The sequence below is a fragment of the Dryas octopetala genome, chromosome 1 (genome assembly GCF_963921425.1).
Source record: "Dryas octopetala chromosome 1, drDryOcto1.1, whole genome shotgun sequence".
In the NCBI taxonomy this organism is placed as follows: domain Eukaryota; kingdom Viridiplantae; phylum Streptophyta; class Magnoliopsida; order Rosales; family Rosaceae; genus Dryas; species Dryas octopetala.
The window spans coordinates 20,271,437-20,288,721 of NC_141366.1; the positions used below are offsets into that span (position 1 = coordinate 20,271,437).

At 36.8% G+C, this 17,285-nt stretch overlaps 3 protein-coding genes across 4 annotated transcripts; 1 reads left to right on the top strand and 2 right to left on the bottom strand.

Annotated features, from left to right (window-relative positions):
* The first annotated feature begins 1,425 nt into the window (after positions 1-1,425).
* LOC147298983 (alkaline/neutral invertase E, chloroplastic-like) lies at positions 1,426-6,902 on the top strand. The gene is made up of 7 exons (XM_086252501.1): positions 1,426-1,584; positions 2,079-2,885; positions 3,857-4,022; positions 4,228-4,439; positions 5,523-6,016; positions 6,093-6,141; positions 6,293-6,902. The coding sequence occupies exons 2-7, from the start codon at positions 2,178-2,180 to the stop codon at positions 6,608-6,610; spliced, it is 1,947 nt and encodes a 648-aa protein (XP_086108627.1). The 5' UTR covers positions 1,426-1,584; positions 2,079-2,177; the 3' UTR covers positions 6,611-6,902.
* A 2,152-nt stretch (positions 6,903-9,054) lies between these two features.
* On the bottom strand, positions 9,055-11,179 carry LOC147298984 (protein-tyrosine phosphatase). 2 transcript variants are annotated; one of them, XM_086233823.1, is made up of 5 exons: positions 10,734-11,179; positions 10,409-10,544; positions 10,179-10,234; positions 10,005-10,091; positions 9,055-9,488 (listed from the first exon to the last, which is right to left on the bottom strand). In XM_086233823.1, exons 1-5 carry the CDS (start codon positions 11,103-11,105, stop codon positions 9,408-9,410), a joined length of 732 nt encoding a protein of 243 aa, XP_086089949.1. In that variant the 5' UTR covers positions 11,106-11,179; the 3' UTR covers positions 9,055-9,407. The 2 variants fall into 2 exon arrangements, with proteins under 2 accessions (XP_086089949.1, XP_086089943.1); XM_086233817.1 differs by having other exon boundaries at positions 10,179-10,246; positions 10,734-11,177.
* Positions 11,180-11,615: 436 nt separating this feature from the next.
* Positions 11,616-16,889, bottom strand: LOC147298985 (serine/threonine-protein kinase D6PKL1-like). Its single transcript, XM_086233805.1, has 3 exons — positions 16,581-16,889; positions 13,742-15,664; positions 11,616-12,976 (listed from the first exon to the last, which is right to left on the bottom strand). The coding sequence occupies exons 2-3, from the start codon at positions 15,436-15,438 to the stop codon at positions 12,124-12,126; spliced, it is 2,550 nt and encodes an 849-aa protein (XP_086089931.1). The 5' UTR covers positions 15,439-15,664; positions 16,581-16,889; the 3' UTR covers positions 11,616-12,123.
* Positions 16,890-17,285: the final 396 nt, after the last annotated feature.

Below are 17,285 nucleotides of genomic sequence, written 5' to 3' on the forward strand. Positions count from 1 at the left end.
ATACCTAAAATAAATTAAACTAAAGGACATTTTATGCTCCTACGTGTGTCTGTCAGCGTAAAAAAGATTGTCGAACGCTCGGCATTCTTGATGAGGGCTCGATCAGTAGATGATGTTGCAGCTTACATCTGTAGCTTTTTGAGATATAGATGCATCTACATCTATATTTTGAGCTAATTTTAGAGTTGCATTTGCAGTTTTTAGGGCATTTTCAACCAATATTGATGAGGGCGTTCAACACTAATTTTGTCTTCGAAGGTAAGTTTTAGGTCAGGTAGACTGTGGGTTAAGTTTTTTTTCTTATTTTAGTTGGCTAGGTAAAATACACTTAAATTAAATAATAAATTATTCCCAAGTTTTATTTTTGAAAGATTTTTAACTGGAAACCAACAACATAAAAAATTAAGTTCAAGCTCAATATGTCCATATACGCACGCGCAGAGTGAAAAAATATATACTATCGAGCACTCGACAAGGTATTGAGGGTTGTCGAGCACTCGATAGCCCGCCGAGCGCTCAGTAGATGCAGATACATCATGCATTTGCATTTGCATATAGTTATGTTGTAAATGTCTTTTTTATGTTGCAGATACATATTTTATTGTTCGGTTTGGTACCACCATTAAAAATATTCACAACCGAATCGATTCCCTTTCGCTTCGGTTCGGTTGGTTCAATCGGTTTGGGTTGGCACTTTTTTTTTTTTTTTTTTTTTTTTCATGTTTTAACATTTAGAGTCCCTTTTATAAGGCCAAAAAAAGGAATGTGCCAAAAATGGAAATAAGTTGAAAAAAATGCGAAATTAATGAAAAATGCTAATTAGGGCTTAAATGATAGAATTTGGCCGAAAACGCGCTTAGGCAGTGGCAAAGTGACTGGTTTTGTTCATCTCATCAATTCCAATCAGCTTGCTAAATTTCACGAGATTCCGAGTTCGGGGCCGATGATTTCTACTAGTCTTATTTTATGTCATTTTTGAAGCCTAGAACATCCTAAAATGGAAGTTCAATGCATCAACTAAGAAATTAAAGAAACTATGAATTCATTAATTACAACACAAAAGATTTTTTTCAACAAATGGAGGCCTTTGGTTCGGTTTTTACGATTTCTGAAGATCAAAACCGAACCGAATATAAGGGATGATCATTTTGGTTTGGTTTTTGGTCAAAAATTGACTTTTTTGGTTTGGTTCGGTCGATTTTTTGATTTTCAAACCCACCCTTACGAGTGTTCAGTGAACAATTTGAGTTTTTTCTTAATTTTTGAACCAGCTAATGTTTGGGTTATTTTATGTTTCTCATTTTATGTTTTCAATTAAAGCACCCTAAATTAAATGGATATACAATTGGAATGCGAGAAAAAAAATATGTAGCAATTACAGAAAAAAGCCCTATCCCTATAATCCTATTAGCTTCCGGACAAAATTATCTTGTATCTCGGGCAGGAAAACAGAGGTGAGCAGCACCTCCACCTTAAACCTTTGCATATTGACAAATCCCAACTATATATTCATTCATTCCTCTCTTTCTGGAAAAGGTGAAGAAGAAGTCGTTGTTATAACACAAGCTCAGCTTACTCATCAAGGTTCGTTGCGTAGCATCGTCGCTTTAGACTCACAGCTTCGTCAAACTTTCTTTGATTCTTGTTTGATTGCTTTCTGAGTTAAGATTCGAAAGCAGAAGAAATATATGCAAGTCAAGAATCCAAGTTGTTGTTTTTTAATATTGATCAGAAGCTTTACTCTTCTTTTTCATCTATATTTCTGCCAAGAAGCTTAATTTATACATACATACATATATATACATGTATATAATATTATATGAACTCTTGTTATCATCTAAATTTTCATGAAGCGGATCTAAGAAACAGAAATTTCAATTTGGATATGCTTTTGAGCTTGGTTAGTGTGATGTATTGGGATTCCTGTGTTTGATTATGTGCGAGTTTGTGGAATATTTTCGATTTGATAATTAAATTTTTGTAGATTTTGGTGAAACAGATTGAATTAGACTCAATTAGTATTGTTGAGAAAGTTCATTTCAGTAGTTCATGAGTTTCAGCTGCTGATTGATGTGTAGGTACCTTAATTAAGACAAGAGGTATACTTAATCAAGATTTCATCATCAGAGGTTTAAATAAGGGGTTTTGAAGTAATTAAATTGTCTACGTTGTGCTCAATGGCTAGTACGGAAGGTGCTCGACATGTTCTATGTGGGGCATTACGTCGCCTTGGCTCTTTTGATCTAAGTTTAAGCAATAGAAATGGAGTATCGGGTGTAAATAATACACAGAAAAGAAGTTTGGTGTGTACCCAAGTGCATAAAAATTCAAGAATTTCACAGGATTGCAGGAGGACATGTGCGTTGCAGGGTACCAATGGTGTTTTTCACAGAAAAAGTAATGTTAGTAGGTTGGATTCTATGAGTTGCAAATGTCAACAGGCAGAAAGTTTTAGAGGGCTAACGGCAGAAGATCAGCATAGGACCTTGTTAGTGAACAAATCAGATAAAGCAGTATCAGTTCCTCCTAATGGTATAACTAGTCCAGGTACTGATGAATTCAAGGTGGATCAACAACTGAGAAATGAAAAGGGAGGATTTGGGTCAAATGGTAATCCGGCTGCAGCTGGAAAAGATAAAGATCATACACAGAAGGTTGGGACCAATTTGATGGAGGAAGAAGCATGGAATTTACTGAAGAACTCCATGGTCTATTATTGTAACAATCCTATCGGAACCATTGCTGCTAATGATCCAAGCTCTACTAGTACTCTGAACTATGATCAGGTTTTTATTCGTGACTTCATACCTTCTGGGATAGCTTTCCTTTTAAAAGGGGAGTATGATATTGTGCGGAACTTCATTCTTCATACCCTTCAGTTGCAGGTAAAATAATCTCTTATTTGAGTACCAAATCCACAATTTGAATTGAGTTAATGTGATATATATATATATATATATATATTTTTTCATTTTTTAGTTCCATGTAGTCAGGTGTTTCTTTTTTCTCCTCTTTTTCTCACAAATTTGCTTAGAAATTTATTATAGTTGGTTTTCCACTTTCAATATAACCAGTAGAAAACCCTATCTTAGTTACGTATTTATGATCTGAAAGTCCCCTTATTATTACACATTTCAATTAGTCGAGTGTGCATTGTCATGTAAATGCTTTGCTTATAAGTTTGGTTTCAGACGTGAATGTTATGACTTAATGTTATTACATAGGGGACACACTCACAGGTCGTTGTTATACTTCAAATGGGCTGTCCCTAAGAGAGCTCTTCATAATCACTTTATATTGTCCAAATGGACCCAACACATAACCAATATGAGATTCAGCACATGCTTGCACAATCCACACACAAATAGAATTGGGTGATATAATGTTAGGACTCACCATATCAACATGATATCCCAAAGGACTAGTCACTGATGGAGTTCTCTGTAATCACCTTATATATTTCCAATTGATCCAATACACAACCGATGTGGGACTCAGCACACTAGAACAACCCACTCCAATAGAACTGGGTATCAAAATGGAACTTTATTCTATAATCAAAACTGACACAGCTTATGATAAGAAAGTCTTTCTCTCTTCCTTATTTAAAGTCTACACACCAAATGTTTTGACTCCATATGAATACTTTGGCTTCTAACAGATTAGCATTAGAAATATCTGGATCACACACATTAATTTCATTCTTAGTCACACACATAATATTTCATTCTCAGAGAGGGCCCATTATCTGGAAGCTCCCTTGGAAGCATGAATTCTGTTACAGATACTGACTTTCATTGTACTTAGTTTACCTTGTTTCTGCCATTCTAGTGAACCACACTCCTTTTTATTACAGAGCTGGGAGAAAACCATGGATTGCTATAGTCCTGGCCAAGGACTGATGCCTGCTAGTTTCAAGGTTCGCACTGTTCCACTTGATGGTGATGATTTTGCAACCGAAGATGTATTAGATCCTGACTTTGGTGAAGCTGCTATTGGTCGTGTTGCCCCAGTTGACTCTGGTAGGAAGTTCATTCTATCTTATAATTTCTCTTTGAAAATGTATCTGGTTTTTGAATGTTTATGATGCAGAACCAATAGGAAGAGAGAAATAGAATAGGGAGAAAGAGAGGAGGACAACATTATGGAGGCACTAACATTTAAATATTTCATAATGCAAGTGGATCATATCGCTAATGACTCTATGACTAATGATCTTTCTGTCAGGGTTATGGTGGATTATATTGTTACGAGCTTATGGAAAATGCTCTGGAGATCTTTCAGTGCAGGAAAGAGTTGATGTGCAAACAGGGATAAAAATGATTTTAAAGCTGTGTCTTGCTGATGGTTTTGATATGTTTCCAACATTATTGGTCACAGATGGTTCTTGCATGATAGATCGCCGAATGGGAATTCATGGTCATCCTTTGGAGATTCAAGTAAGTACCTTTTATTAATTGTTCATGATCATAAGTGCCTTTCAGATGAGTTCTTTCATCTCCTTGTGTGTATGTACTATGATGTTCAGATCCCTTATTTTCTTGCTTATTGCTAGTGAATACTATTAGAGTAAATCCCCTTTTGTTTATATATCCCTACTACAACTTTGCTAGTCATCGTGGTGCTTCCCATTTTTCTATCTCTGCTTTTTCTCTGTTCTTAAAGAAGTTAGCATGCCTCGCTTTGGACTTGTGTCATCTGCATGCCCTTCTGCTTTTGGACCCTAATATTATGGAGGTTCAGGAACTGTTAGAGAAGCTTAAATTTTCATTTCATATAAACTAATAAATTTATTTTACCAGTACAATCATAAGGAGCAGTAATTCTGAATCACAGGAAATAGCTGCCCCTATTTTTCTTTTTCCATAATTTTAAGTTTCCCCATAAGAAATATTGACCGTTACAACCTTGGAATGCAAAAATCAAATGAATGAATTTAATTATGCAAATATCTAAAGCGATATGCAATAATGGATTAGTAACACATCTGAAATAGCTATATGTTTTTGGTGTACTTATTGCTGCTTAAGATGATAATGGATATCAATGAACCGCCTGAGCAGATTTCAAAACAGTGTTTGGTGATTAGCATCACCTATTCTCATGCTGATATCTGAATGGAAGATTCTAATGCCCCCATTTAATTGGACTTCTGGAACCTACTGTTTGAGCCATGTGTTTTGGTATAATATATGCTAAGATCAACTACGAAAAATGACTTTTTTGTTCTTTCTCCAGCCAACAATCAAGTTTTGTGTTATCAGACATGCTCTTATATGTTACTTTTAGATATTGATATGTTGAGGTACACTTTAAATTTGAATCCTGGAAACCAAAGTTGTTCTGTAATGATAATAATCACAAGTCAACATTCATTTACCACTATAAAAGAACACTGGAACTAATAGTCTTTTTTATCAGAGAGGGAGGTTTTATTTGGGCACAGAAGCTTATCTTTCAGTTTAATAATTGTGTGGCTTCATTTATATGATGTTGCATGTCACTGATGCTTGTCCTTGTAGGCACTGTTTTATTCAGCATTACTTTGTGCACGTGAGATGCTTGCTCCGGAGGATGCATCAGCTGACCTTATGCGAGCACTTAACAATCGTCTAGTTGCCCTATCTTTCCATATCAGGGAATATTACTGGATTGATATGAGAAAACTCAATGAAATTTACCGATACAAGACAGAGGAATACTCATATGATGCTGTTAATAAGTTCAATATCTACCCAGATCAGATTCCATCCTGGCTGGTGGATTTTATGCCCAGTAAAGGAGGGTATCTGATTGGAAACCTGCAGCCTGCTCACATGGACTTTCGTTTCTTTTCTCTGGGAAACTTATGGTCAATTGTAAGCAGTCTTACAACGTTGGATCAGTCACATGCTATATTGGATCTTATTGAAGCAAAATGGGATGAATTAGTGGCAGATATGCCGTTTAAAATATGTTATCCTGCTCTTGAAGGCCGGGAATGGCAACTCATCACAGGCAGCGATCCCAAAAACACGTAATGCCTTTACCTTGAATTTTGAAGTTTTCTTTCTCCTGTTTCCTAACTCATATCCTTGATTTTTATGTTGTAGTCCCTGGTCTTACCATAATGGAGGTTCTTGGCCAACATTGCTCTGGCAGGTAAGTTTTTTATTTGAACTTCAGTGAAGGCTGTAATTCCCGTATTTCCCGCAATCATGCTTTGCACTGTTGGATAATTGTATTTACCTTGGAATCTAGCAGTAACTGGTTATTTGAGTGGTGATTAACACAACCATTGGGATTGTTTCAGCTCACTGTGGCATGCATAAAGCTTAATAGACCAGCCATCGCATCGAAGGCTATCGAGCTTGCTGAGAAGCGCTTATCGCTTGACAAGTGGCCTGAATATTATGACACCAAGGGAGCAAGATTTATTGGAAAACAGGCACAGATGTTTCAAACTTGGTCAATTGCTGGATATCTTGTAGCGAAGCTCCTCCTCGCCAACCCAAGCGCAGCAAAGAACTTTGTGAATGAAGAGGATTCAGAGCTTGTAAATGCATTTTCTTGCATGATAAGTTCCAACCCGAGAAGGAAACGTAGTTGGAAAAAACAGATTTTAGTATGAAAAACGGATTTTAGTATGAAGCAAAGAGGGATCTGGCTGATCGAGAATTCAATCAAACATTTTTAAGTGAACGATGCGGCCACTAATGAATTGAAGCATTGGGCTGAGGTCTGAATTAGTTCAAGTACAACAGACGAAGTTCATTTCATAAAGTATCATTGTACAGTTGCTTTAATATACGGCAATTTTTATGAACACAGTTTTAGTTTTCACACTGTAAAGAGTTGTAAAAATGATGATCTTGTGTCCAAGTAATATCCAATATATACTTCTTGTTTTGAACTGGATTCAATCTTCTTTAGTGAACTTGCTGATACATTGATGAAAATGAGTAAATCTTGTTTTTTATCCCATGAAAATTAGTAAATCTTGAGTTAGCCAATTCTATGTACTTTATAAATTTTTTTGAAAAATAAGGTTTGAATGATTAATAGTTAAGTACATGTCAACTTTGGTATGATGTATTCAAACTACAGTGATGCAATCCTCACCTTTATTTTTTAGGCTTTTTTTACCCAAATACCACCTGACTATAGGAAGTGTCATCTCGTACCACCTAAATTTTTTTTCTTGTCAATTTATCACTTAAAGTATCAATATGTGCCAATGTGGCACCTACAGTTAATTTTTCTGTTAAATCATCAACTTTTTTCTCAAATTTATTAGTTTGTCCTTAAGTATAATTAAGAAGAGAGAGGGAAGGAGAGGAAGGGAGGCCGGCATTGTCAGAGATGGGTAGGCATTGGGGGTGAGGGTGGGTTGACTGATTTCGTTTTTAAGTGTATTTAGATTTTTGTTTTGTTTTCCAAATATTTTATAATATGAATTGATAATATTACCCTCCAAGTTAACAGAAAAATTGACAGAAATGGATGACATGTGCCACATTGGCGTATATTGATACTTCAAGTGATAAATTGACCCAAAAAAAAAGTTTGAGTAGTATGAGAGCACACCCCCTATACTATAGTCCATATGGTATTTAGGTAAAAAAAGCCTATTTTTTAATATCAATTGTGTTTCAAACTTGAATAATAGAATAATTGTGATAGTATGAAAAGAAAAACACAAAGGCTGAGACTGGCCCGGCATACAAAGATTAGCCTAGAAGCATGAATAGATTTTTCCCTCTTTATGATGTTACAATATTCACCAATGTCTTACAATAGAAACCAACGATGTTTCTTTTCTTAGTGTATATCTTTAGAAGTCTCTGCTTATTCTAATTTTAATTTATTTTTCCGTCCTCTCTCGCCATCTGAACTAACCCAAAAACTTAAAATTAAGATTTTGGGACAAAGATTCACATGTGTAATTGGAAATGTGGTCCATACAATTTCTTTTTCATAAAAAAAATAAGTTACAATTTAAAATCGCTTTTAACACCCAAAACTAAGAAGCTGTAAAATTGAGATTGAGAGTGATATGGAAGTCAAATATAAGAGATGACAGTCAAAGAGTTGGATGACAACCTCTTCTTCTTTTTGTCTGGATAAAAGGTTATGGTGAATGGTCGCTGTAGCTTTGACAAATCATTTGTGGTATTTGGGCTCCTCACCCGTCTAGCTCCTCCTTACCAATGATGTGGCATAATTATATTATGACATTTTTTTTATTATTATTGTCACATTGGAGGAGATCAAACTCTAAACTAAATTCTGTTTGTTGACAAGTGGTTTGAACCAAAATTTCAGATGGAGCGAAGCAAGAATGATTTAATAGTAACAATCACAGGTACAACACTGAGAATGAGAGAAGACATGGTAGAAATTTATATATTGTTTCACTGGGAAGAGTAAGAAATTTCAATTTTTTTGCTCTCTTATTTATGCATTAGACCCCCAAAACCTGGAGTCAATCTACAGTTCGATATGGAGGAAGCTACAGAAGGAGACCGAGGTCACAGCAACATCGTTTTCAGTTTGAACTGTCACTTGGGCATTTGTTTTTTTTTTTTTGGCCACTCACTTGGGCATTTGTTGAGTTATAAAGAATTTCCTAGGTTGCTTGTGACTGTGAGGAGCAGAAATGGGCATTGGACTCATTTGGACCTCTCGGATCAAATGGTATTTTACTTGGATTCTCCAAGTTCCACCCACAACTATGAGTTTGAAATTTTGCGAGGACAAAATCTTTTTAGCTTTGGTAACTGAGCTACTTGGTATGATAAAGGGCTTGAAGATTTTGATGAGAGATAGAGGGCTTGAAGTCAGCAAGAGATCTGGGGTTCCATGCCATGAAGCTTGAAAGTGATGCACAAAGAGGTAACCTTTCAAGAGAAAGTAAGCATGACAGGTGCCAAAGATGTGAGATTTTTCATAATTTTGATGAGTTCAGCAAAAATGCAAAATGTATTTACAGCCCAAGAGAGACCAACAAAGTGGCTCACTCCTTGGCTCAATCTGCAATGAACATTAGTGAACCTATAATATGGATGGAAGATCTAGAGAGAAAGAGAGAGTAACTTTTCATTTTTGTATTTTGTCAGGTTAAACAACTCAACTTAAATGTATGACACCCATATTCCAGTGACATGAAACATTGATTAAATCAAGTAATGCAACAATTTTTTTACAATGAGGATTGTGAAGATAGCAAGAGATCCATTTGAAGCTACCTTTCACTTACAAATGACAATGTGGATAACATTAATGGCTTCACTCACAAACTAAAAGCTGCTTCACATCATGAACAAAAAACTGCTTTAGATCACTAACAAGAAGTATTACGCAACAATGGACATCTTGCTGATCAACCCAAATCGTGAGAATGGATCAACTGGCTTTCATCCCTTAGTTTAACAATCCAAAATGTGTTTGTTCTCGGCCGAGATGCTGTCCAGCAATGATTCACATGCATCTTCAAGTAAATCTAAAACCTGCAACGTCATGATATTTCATAATTAGTATCAACTATAAAAGTACCAGAGTTATTAGCATGTGATAATGGTTAACTGGTTTTAAATGCAGGAATTCGGGATGGCTTGCTGACTAACGCAAAATTATAGACCTAAAGGACCCAATGTATCGATAGTGTCATTAAACTTTGTCTAATCTTGATTAAAGATTTCAGAGATTAGAGGACAACAGAACATTTCAATTCAAAATCCTGCACATACTAAAGAAAAATAACATTTAGTGACTAGAAACTGGAAAGGGGGAATTTAAAGGATTAGTTTGAATTATATTCTAGTAATTTTGACTTGTACAACATGCTTAACAAGGTTTGATGCAAAACTTTTAGCAAATTGAACACCAGCAGGCATGTCATATATACATGCTAGTATAATGTAATGCTTCCATCCTTGATAATTTCATTAAATTTCCATCGCATTCAACATTACTCATGAGAAGAATAATTCAAAAGTGATGATTAAAAGGGAAAGATGTATTACCTTCTCAAAACCTTGTGGTCCACCATAATAAGGATCCGGTACTTCCGTTTCATCATGCTTCTTACAATAAGAACACATTAACTTAACCTGCATTATCAATAACCATACAACACAAAATAATCAAAACCATACCAATCCATGATATCATCCTTAAACTAAGAACTAACTGCAAACCTTTTTATGAGCATCCTCAGGAAGAGGGTCTCTAAATTTCCACCTATTAAACGCCTCTATTATATCAGCTACAGCCAATATCAACACAGCAAGTTAATCAAATATAATACACATTTACAAATATGTTGATAATTCGAGTATAAAAGCATGCAGAGGGATGATCCAAATTTGCAAGAAAATTAAGCTAAACCCATATCATGATTCTTGGGTTCCAAATAAAATAATCCCACCTCGGTTCTGGTTGTCCATGGCAAGAATAAGATCAAAATCTATAAAATCCGAAGGCCGGATTGGCCTCGATAAGGAAGTTATCTGAATCCCACGCCTTTTAGAGGCTGCCCTCATTCTTGGGTCTGCTTCATTACCCTATAACACCAATAAATACAATTGAAAAACAGAAATTCTATTTTTTTTATTAAAAAAAAAAACATACTACAATGAAATGAAATATTGGCAGCCTGGCTTTGTGACTTCCATTTTCCTTTACTCTCCTATGTTTTTCTCAGCAACTAAAAACTGTAAAACAGGAGTTATATAGTTGAATAAATTTCCTACCTCATGGTAATCAATGGTGCCAGCAGAGTCAATCTTGAACTTGGAATCCAAACCCCTTTTCTTGACCAAGTCCCTGAAGACTCCTTCAGCAGCTGGGCTTCTGCAGATGTTGCCAAGGCACACGAAGAGAACAGAGAACGGTTTGGTCTCTGCCTCTGCTGATGGTGTAGAAGCTGCCATTGGTGCTTTGGACGCAGACCCAGATGAGAAAGAGGTACTGGACTTGAGGGAATTTGAATGGAAGGTTGAGTTTTGTAGGGATGGGAATTGTGGAAGAAGAACAAGAAATGAGGGTTTTAGAGAGAGGTGGTTAGGGGAATGGCAAAACCGTAAATTCGGAGGGGTTGCTACTCTACTATGCAATGGCCTCATTTCTCCAGGGAGTGTGGAGAAAATATATGTGTGTATCACTATATCTTGGAAATGGGAGCTTTGTTGCGTTGTGTTACTTGAATTGGTTATAGTAAAGGCCTCAGAATTGACTTTTGGGCCAGGTTTGATAATTGATGTTCTGTGGATTGAGTTCAGGCTTGGTGGTACTGGTATAGAATATAGAAACACTTAGCACCAAAATATTTAGTCCAAAAAAAAAATGCACTAAAATATAATAGAAAAAAAAAAACGAAAAAGAATACTGATCATTAGAAACATTGTTGAAAAAGCTTGTGGATGTATTGGTAGTGCTTTTAATAATGCAAAAAACACTTTTAGATAATTAAAAATGTTTTCTATAGCATTTAGCAGGAAAGGAGAAAACTATTTTTTATTCAAGAAATTACAAATAAATACTTGTGTTTTTAATAAAATTTTATAGAAACTTCCAATAAAAACACTACAAAAGCTGTACAAAAACACTCCCAAACAGAATCATTATCCTTCTCGGACAATGAAGAAAACATTTACCAACATCCAAAACCAACATTCGAATTCCCCCTCTTTAGCCTCCCTTGTGACAGAGAAATAAAAACGAAAATAAAAACAATGACAGTAGCCTGTCTGCAGCATTTAACACCAGACTCCATGAAATTTAAATAGTTTACAACCTTGTAGAGAAGGGCTAAATTGGATATTGCAACTCGGGGAAAAACAGAAGTAATTTCTATATGATCTTCTGGAGATGAGGCACCATATTTTTAGCTTCTAGGAAAACAAGAAGTGCCGCAAACATGAATACAGCTTGAGTTGTAAGACAAAAAGAAAAACATAAGGAAAATGCTACTCCGATTTCCATTTCTCTCAGCTACCGTATCAGTATTCATATATCATACTCTACAACTAGCCACCAGTATTTTGAGTTACATTTAATTTACACTATAAGCTATATTATCAGTTTCGAAAACCGATGAGAAATTTCCAAAGAAGAGCAACTCTTTCCCCACATGAAATTTAACTAAAACAGCTCAAAGTCTATATGCTCTCCTATACCCTCCAACCCCTTGCACTCTGTCTCATGTTTCTGTGAAGCAGCTGGTGCAACAAGTCCAACATCACAAGACTTGGGCAGCTCCGGTGGTACTGCACACCGAATCAATGCCCAATTAAGGCCTTCAAAGAAAGAATGCTGCTTAATCTCTGCAGCCCCTTTCACCGATCCTAAACGACTTTCGGGGTCCTTTATTAAGAGGCCTCTGATCAGATCTCTTGCATGAAAACTAACTATAGGGGTATTTGGGAACTTGAGACTTTTTGACACAACATTGGCTAGTGTGTCTTCATTTCCTGATCCCTTGAAGGGTGTCTTACCATATAACAGCTCAAACAGAAAGATCCCAAATGTCCACCAGTCAACAGCACTCCCATGACCGTGTCCCTTAATGATCTCCGGGGCAAGGTATTCATGGGTTCCAACAAATGAGTTGGATCGAGCACTTGTTGGCTCCACTACAAGTTGTGGCAGCGGGCTGACCTGAGCAGCAAGCTCAGACTTCATTTTCCGAGACTTTGCAGAAGCAGATAAAAGTCTAGGAGTGAAGCAGGAGACCTGCCAGGATGGTTGGAGGCAAAAAGGGTCAATGCAGCTAGATTCAATACATGGGCTTGGAATCTTTTTTGTAGACTCCACAACAGGAGACGATAATTTAAGCAGCATTGGATTGACAGCACATCTAAGTGACAAGTCAAAATCTGTGAGCATGATGTGACCATCTTCTCGGACCAGGATATTTTCTGGTTTCAAGTCTCGATACACAACTCCCAGCATGTGTAAATACTCCAGGGCAAGGAGGACTTCAGCGACATAAAACCTGTGGATATGATACAATGGCATGAAATTAGTCTAACGAATATTTAAAGTACTGGAATACAATTATGCTGATGAAAGTCAATATCAGCCCAAGGAGGCTTGATCCCAAAATGCATCACTACAGATTTGCTAAGGCATGTCAACTCAAACTAAGGCAACTGATAGCTCCAAGGCTACAAATCAATGGAAGGAGAAATCCCTTCCACCTTGAATGGTTAAGCAAGGCTTACTAAAACTAACAGAACACTGCTATCAATCAAAAATAAAATAATCAAGATCCTACCCTACGCTTTTGGTAGTAAAAGGGTGTGATACTGCAGTGGGGTTAAGATATATCGCAAGTTGAAATGCCAAACTGAGAATAGTCTGTTTAGCAAACCAAACATGTGTGCACATGTCAGAAAAAGTTCTCTAGTAAGAATAACCACACCACATCTTTACCAACAGTTGACTGCTTGACCTTATATATTATAATCTATGCTGATTAGTCAAAATGGCAACTCAAGGAGAAAAAGCTGTAACATAGAGTACATCACTTGGGATCAAACAACTGTGAAATGTTATTTTCCAGATATAGATGAGCAGGGGAAGACAACAAACATTTAACCTACTAGAAAAAATGTCAAATGTATGCATCTGGTCATATCCAAGTTCCTTGTATTATTTTGCAAAGCAAAAAAAAAAATACACGCACAATTAACTAAAACTGGACCTTAAGAAGAAAAGAGCACCTGAATGGCCAAAAAAATAATGAAGAAAAGAGCACCTGGCTGCTTGTTCACAGAAGCTCCTGCTAGGTTGCTTTTGCCGTAGCACATGAAGATCTCCACCAGGACAGTACTCCATAACCAAACATGAGAGCTTATCTGACACACAATGGGCATATAGTGTAGGGAGGAAAGGATGATCCAGTATTTCCAGTATCTCTCTTTCTGTTTGGGCCCTAACCATTTTCTTCTTGGTAGCCAAAAACTCATTGTCCATCACTTTCAAAGCAAATACACAGTTTGTCCCAGTTAGCTCAGCTAGATAAACTGTCCCAATGTCCCCAGAACCAAGCTTCCTAAGCAGATTAAAGTGCCTCAAACCTAAGCTTCCATGCTGCTTTTGAACATGATGGATGGCTTCCCATCTCAAGTCTCTTGACATGTGAGGCCTCTTGCCGCTACGACCAGACCCACTTAGACTACTCTCCTCACTAGTGCTTGTAGTGCTGCTATAATCACCAATGCTACTTTTTGAGCTTTGTGAGAAATCCCCCTTTTCTCTTGATCTTGATCTCTCATCAACTTTCGTCACTACAGATTTAATTCTGCTACTGCAATTTAAAGGGAAATCTGGTTTGCTTGTACCTCTGTCAACAACACCTGAATTCATTTCTATGCTAAGATTTCTATTGCTGGACACCAGAGAATCTTTCCTATTCCCTTCCCTTTCATGCTTTGGAGTACAGTTGTGCGACTGGTCCTCCAACTTACTAGTACTAGAGCCAAAATCATTATCAACTTTTCGGTTATCTGATTTGGAACTACTAGAGGCAGAACTTGAATCCTGCTTTTCTTTTTTCTTAACAAAGTTCTTGCTCCTGAGGACCGGCTTGATTAAATGTGAGCTACTGCCAGAGGATTTGCTTACCTTACCAGTGCTGGAACCAGATAGAGAAGCAGCAGAATGCAGCCTCTTGTCTGAATTTGGATTAATTGGAGCCTCAGTTGAGATAGAAGCAACAGCATCTGCCTGCATGATTTTCTTGCTATCATGAAAGTTCAATGAAGAATCTGCAGATTCCACTTTTATATCTTCTCCCTTCAGTATCTCACTCTTAACTGATGTTGGCAAAGGAGCAATTTGATCCTTTGGTGCTAATCTGGCCATCATTGTATCTGGCATCAGTGCACCAGCCAAAGTCATGGAAAGATGAACCTGTGGATCTGGTTGAATGGATCCAGAAGTCTTCTCAGAACTTTTTGATGCATCTGGTACAAGGGAGATCTCAACAAAATTCCCTTTACCTTCATTCATTGGAAGGCCAGATCCATTGACCTCGGCTACCACTGCCCTGTAACACTTTTTTATAGTTCCTGCTTCCGAGACCCCTGATGAACGACCTGGCCTTGATAGTCGCTTCATGGCAGCCATCTCTGATGCCTGAGAGATGCATAATCCTCTCAGTGCTTGCTTCAAACTTACAGGCTCTGAAATTCCAATGCCTGATGCTTTAGATGAACTAACTCTCATTGGCCTTTTCATAGCACTCTTCCTCAAAGCGTCTTTGCTAAGGCCTGAAACCCTAGCTGAATTTCTAGCATCAATTGCCTGAAAAAGCTGATTAATATCATCCTCTAAAGAATATTTATTTCCTGATTTCAACATAAAATGCTTTCCATGTTTCTCGTCCTTTTTTGACTCAGAATCCACTTCTGTTGATTCGACAATTTCACATGTAGTTTGCAATGTACTCATATTTGATGGATCAAATGAAATACTACAGAAAGGTAGTAGTAGCCTTGCTAATTCACACTAACCCACTTCTGACAAAGCATTATGGAGAAAGAGGAGCACAGCAGTAGGAAATAGAACTCCATATCTTCTGAAGTTCACCAGAACCATACTGATCTGCAGACTTAAATGGCCCCCTAAGATCCCTTTAATAATTCCATAGTGAAGCATCCAAAGCCTGCCATGCTTGCTGCATTTCAGTTTGTACCCAAGTCAAAATTTATATTTCTAAATTTAGTAGACATGTGCGCTTTATCTCAAAAATAATACAATTAGCATAAACATTACTTAAAAGGCTAAAACCAATCTATATAGGATCAAATGTAAAAGTGGAAGGTGAAGGAAATTTTTCACCCATCTGATTCCATCCCCAATTAAAGAGAGATTCGAAATATTGTGAAGAATTTTAACAAACAAAATTAAAATACAAGAATGGTCCAAATACGGGTTAATGCACTCAACTATCTAATTCGAGTTTTCTTCAATATCAAGGGCTAGGGAGAAAAATAAAACAAATCCAATTTGATCTTCATCCTCAAAAAGTATGTAATCTGAGACAATAAAAGATTGGAATGTCCGACACTTTTGGCATTTACAACACCCAGTGTGTCTGTGCACAACACTTACTTGGCCAAATACGGCTTACAAGAAAGAAACAAAGTCACGATCACAAGTGGCATTCCCATACTTTGGAATATACGAAGATAAACAAAGTCACTTATTCATATGCCTTCTTGCCTCAGAACATATAGGAAACAACAACCCTCTTCACAAATCCCAACATTTCTTCCACGCACATAAACACAAGCATAGGATTTGACCAAAAAAAAAACACAAGCATAGGATCAATAAACCATAATATTCACAACAAAGACAGGCATAGACAGCCATGCAAAGCAGGCTTAGTGTAAATCAAAGGTCTTTTTCATACAGATCTTTCGAAACTAACAACAAGCCCGCAACAAAAACAGAAACCCACCATTTCAAATCACCAAAACAAAAAACCCAACTATCCAAATTTATTGGAACCATAATTCACCGACAATAAAATCAGAATCACATAAAAAAAAAAAAAAATACAAAAATACAAAAATAAAAAGCCTTACCTTGAACATGAGCTCCTATAATCGCGTATTGGGGTTGAAAGAAGTGAGGAACTTAGGGTTTGAGAGCATTTTTCATTGTTATTGTTGTAATTATTATTATTCTTTTTTTGGGGTTTAATTTGTTTGGGTATTTAATTAATTAGGGGTGGGTGGGTGGGTGGGTTTAGGGCACGAGAGGAGCGGTTGGGGGAGTGAATGAGAGAGCGGAGAAGAAAGAAATGAAGTTCACGAGAAATATCAGTCTCCGACAGACAAAGAGAAGACAGCTACTGTGCTCTCTCTCACTCCTTCTTTAACTCAATTTTCAAATGGCGGAAAAACACAAACACACACACACACGACACACTCACATCGTACGCGCTAACAGCGTACAGAGGGAGACCTCAGAGATGGACTCCTCTAAGGGAGTCCCCATGGGGAGTTCTCCTACACTTGACCTGCCATCCACTTGATTCTCATTCTATTGAACTTTTATGAGATTTTTTTTTTCTCTCTTTTTTCATCAAAATTTGGATGAGATTTTCATTTTTCTTTTGCCTAATGATTTTCTTTTTATTTTTTATCGAGGACCATAGTGTGGGATTAATGGATTTTTATCGAGGACCATAGTGTGGAATTAATGGATTATACTCTCTATCAGACTTAAAGAACTAGAAACTCTGCAGTTGTTGGATAGCCCAATTGGACGGACTGTAGAATTACCCA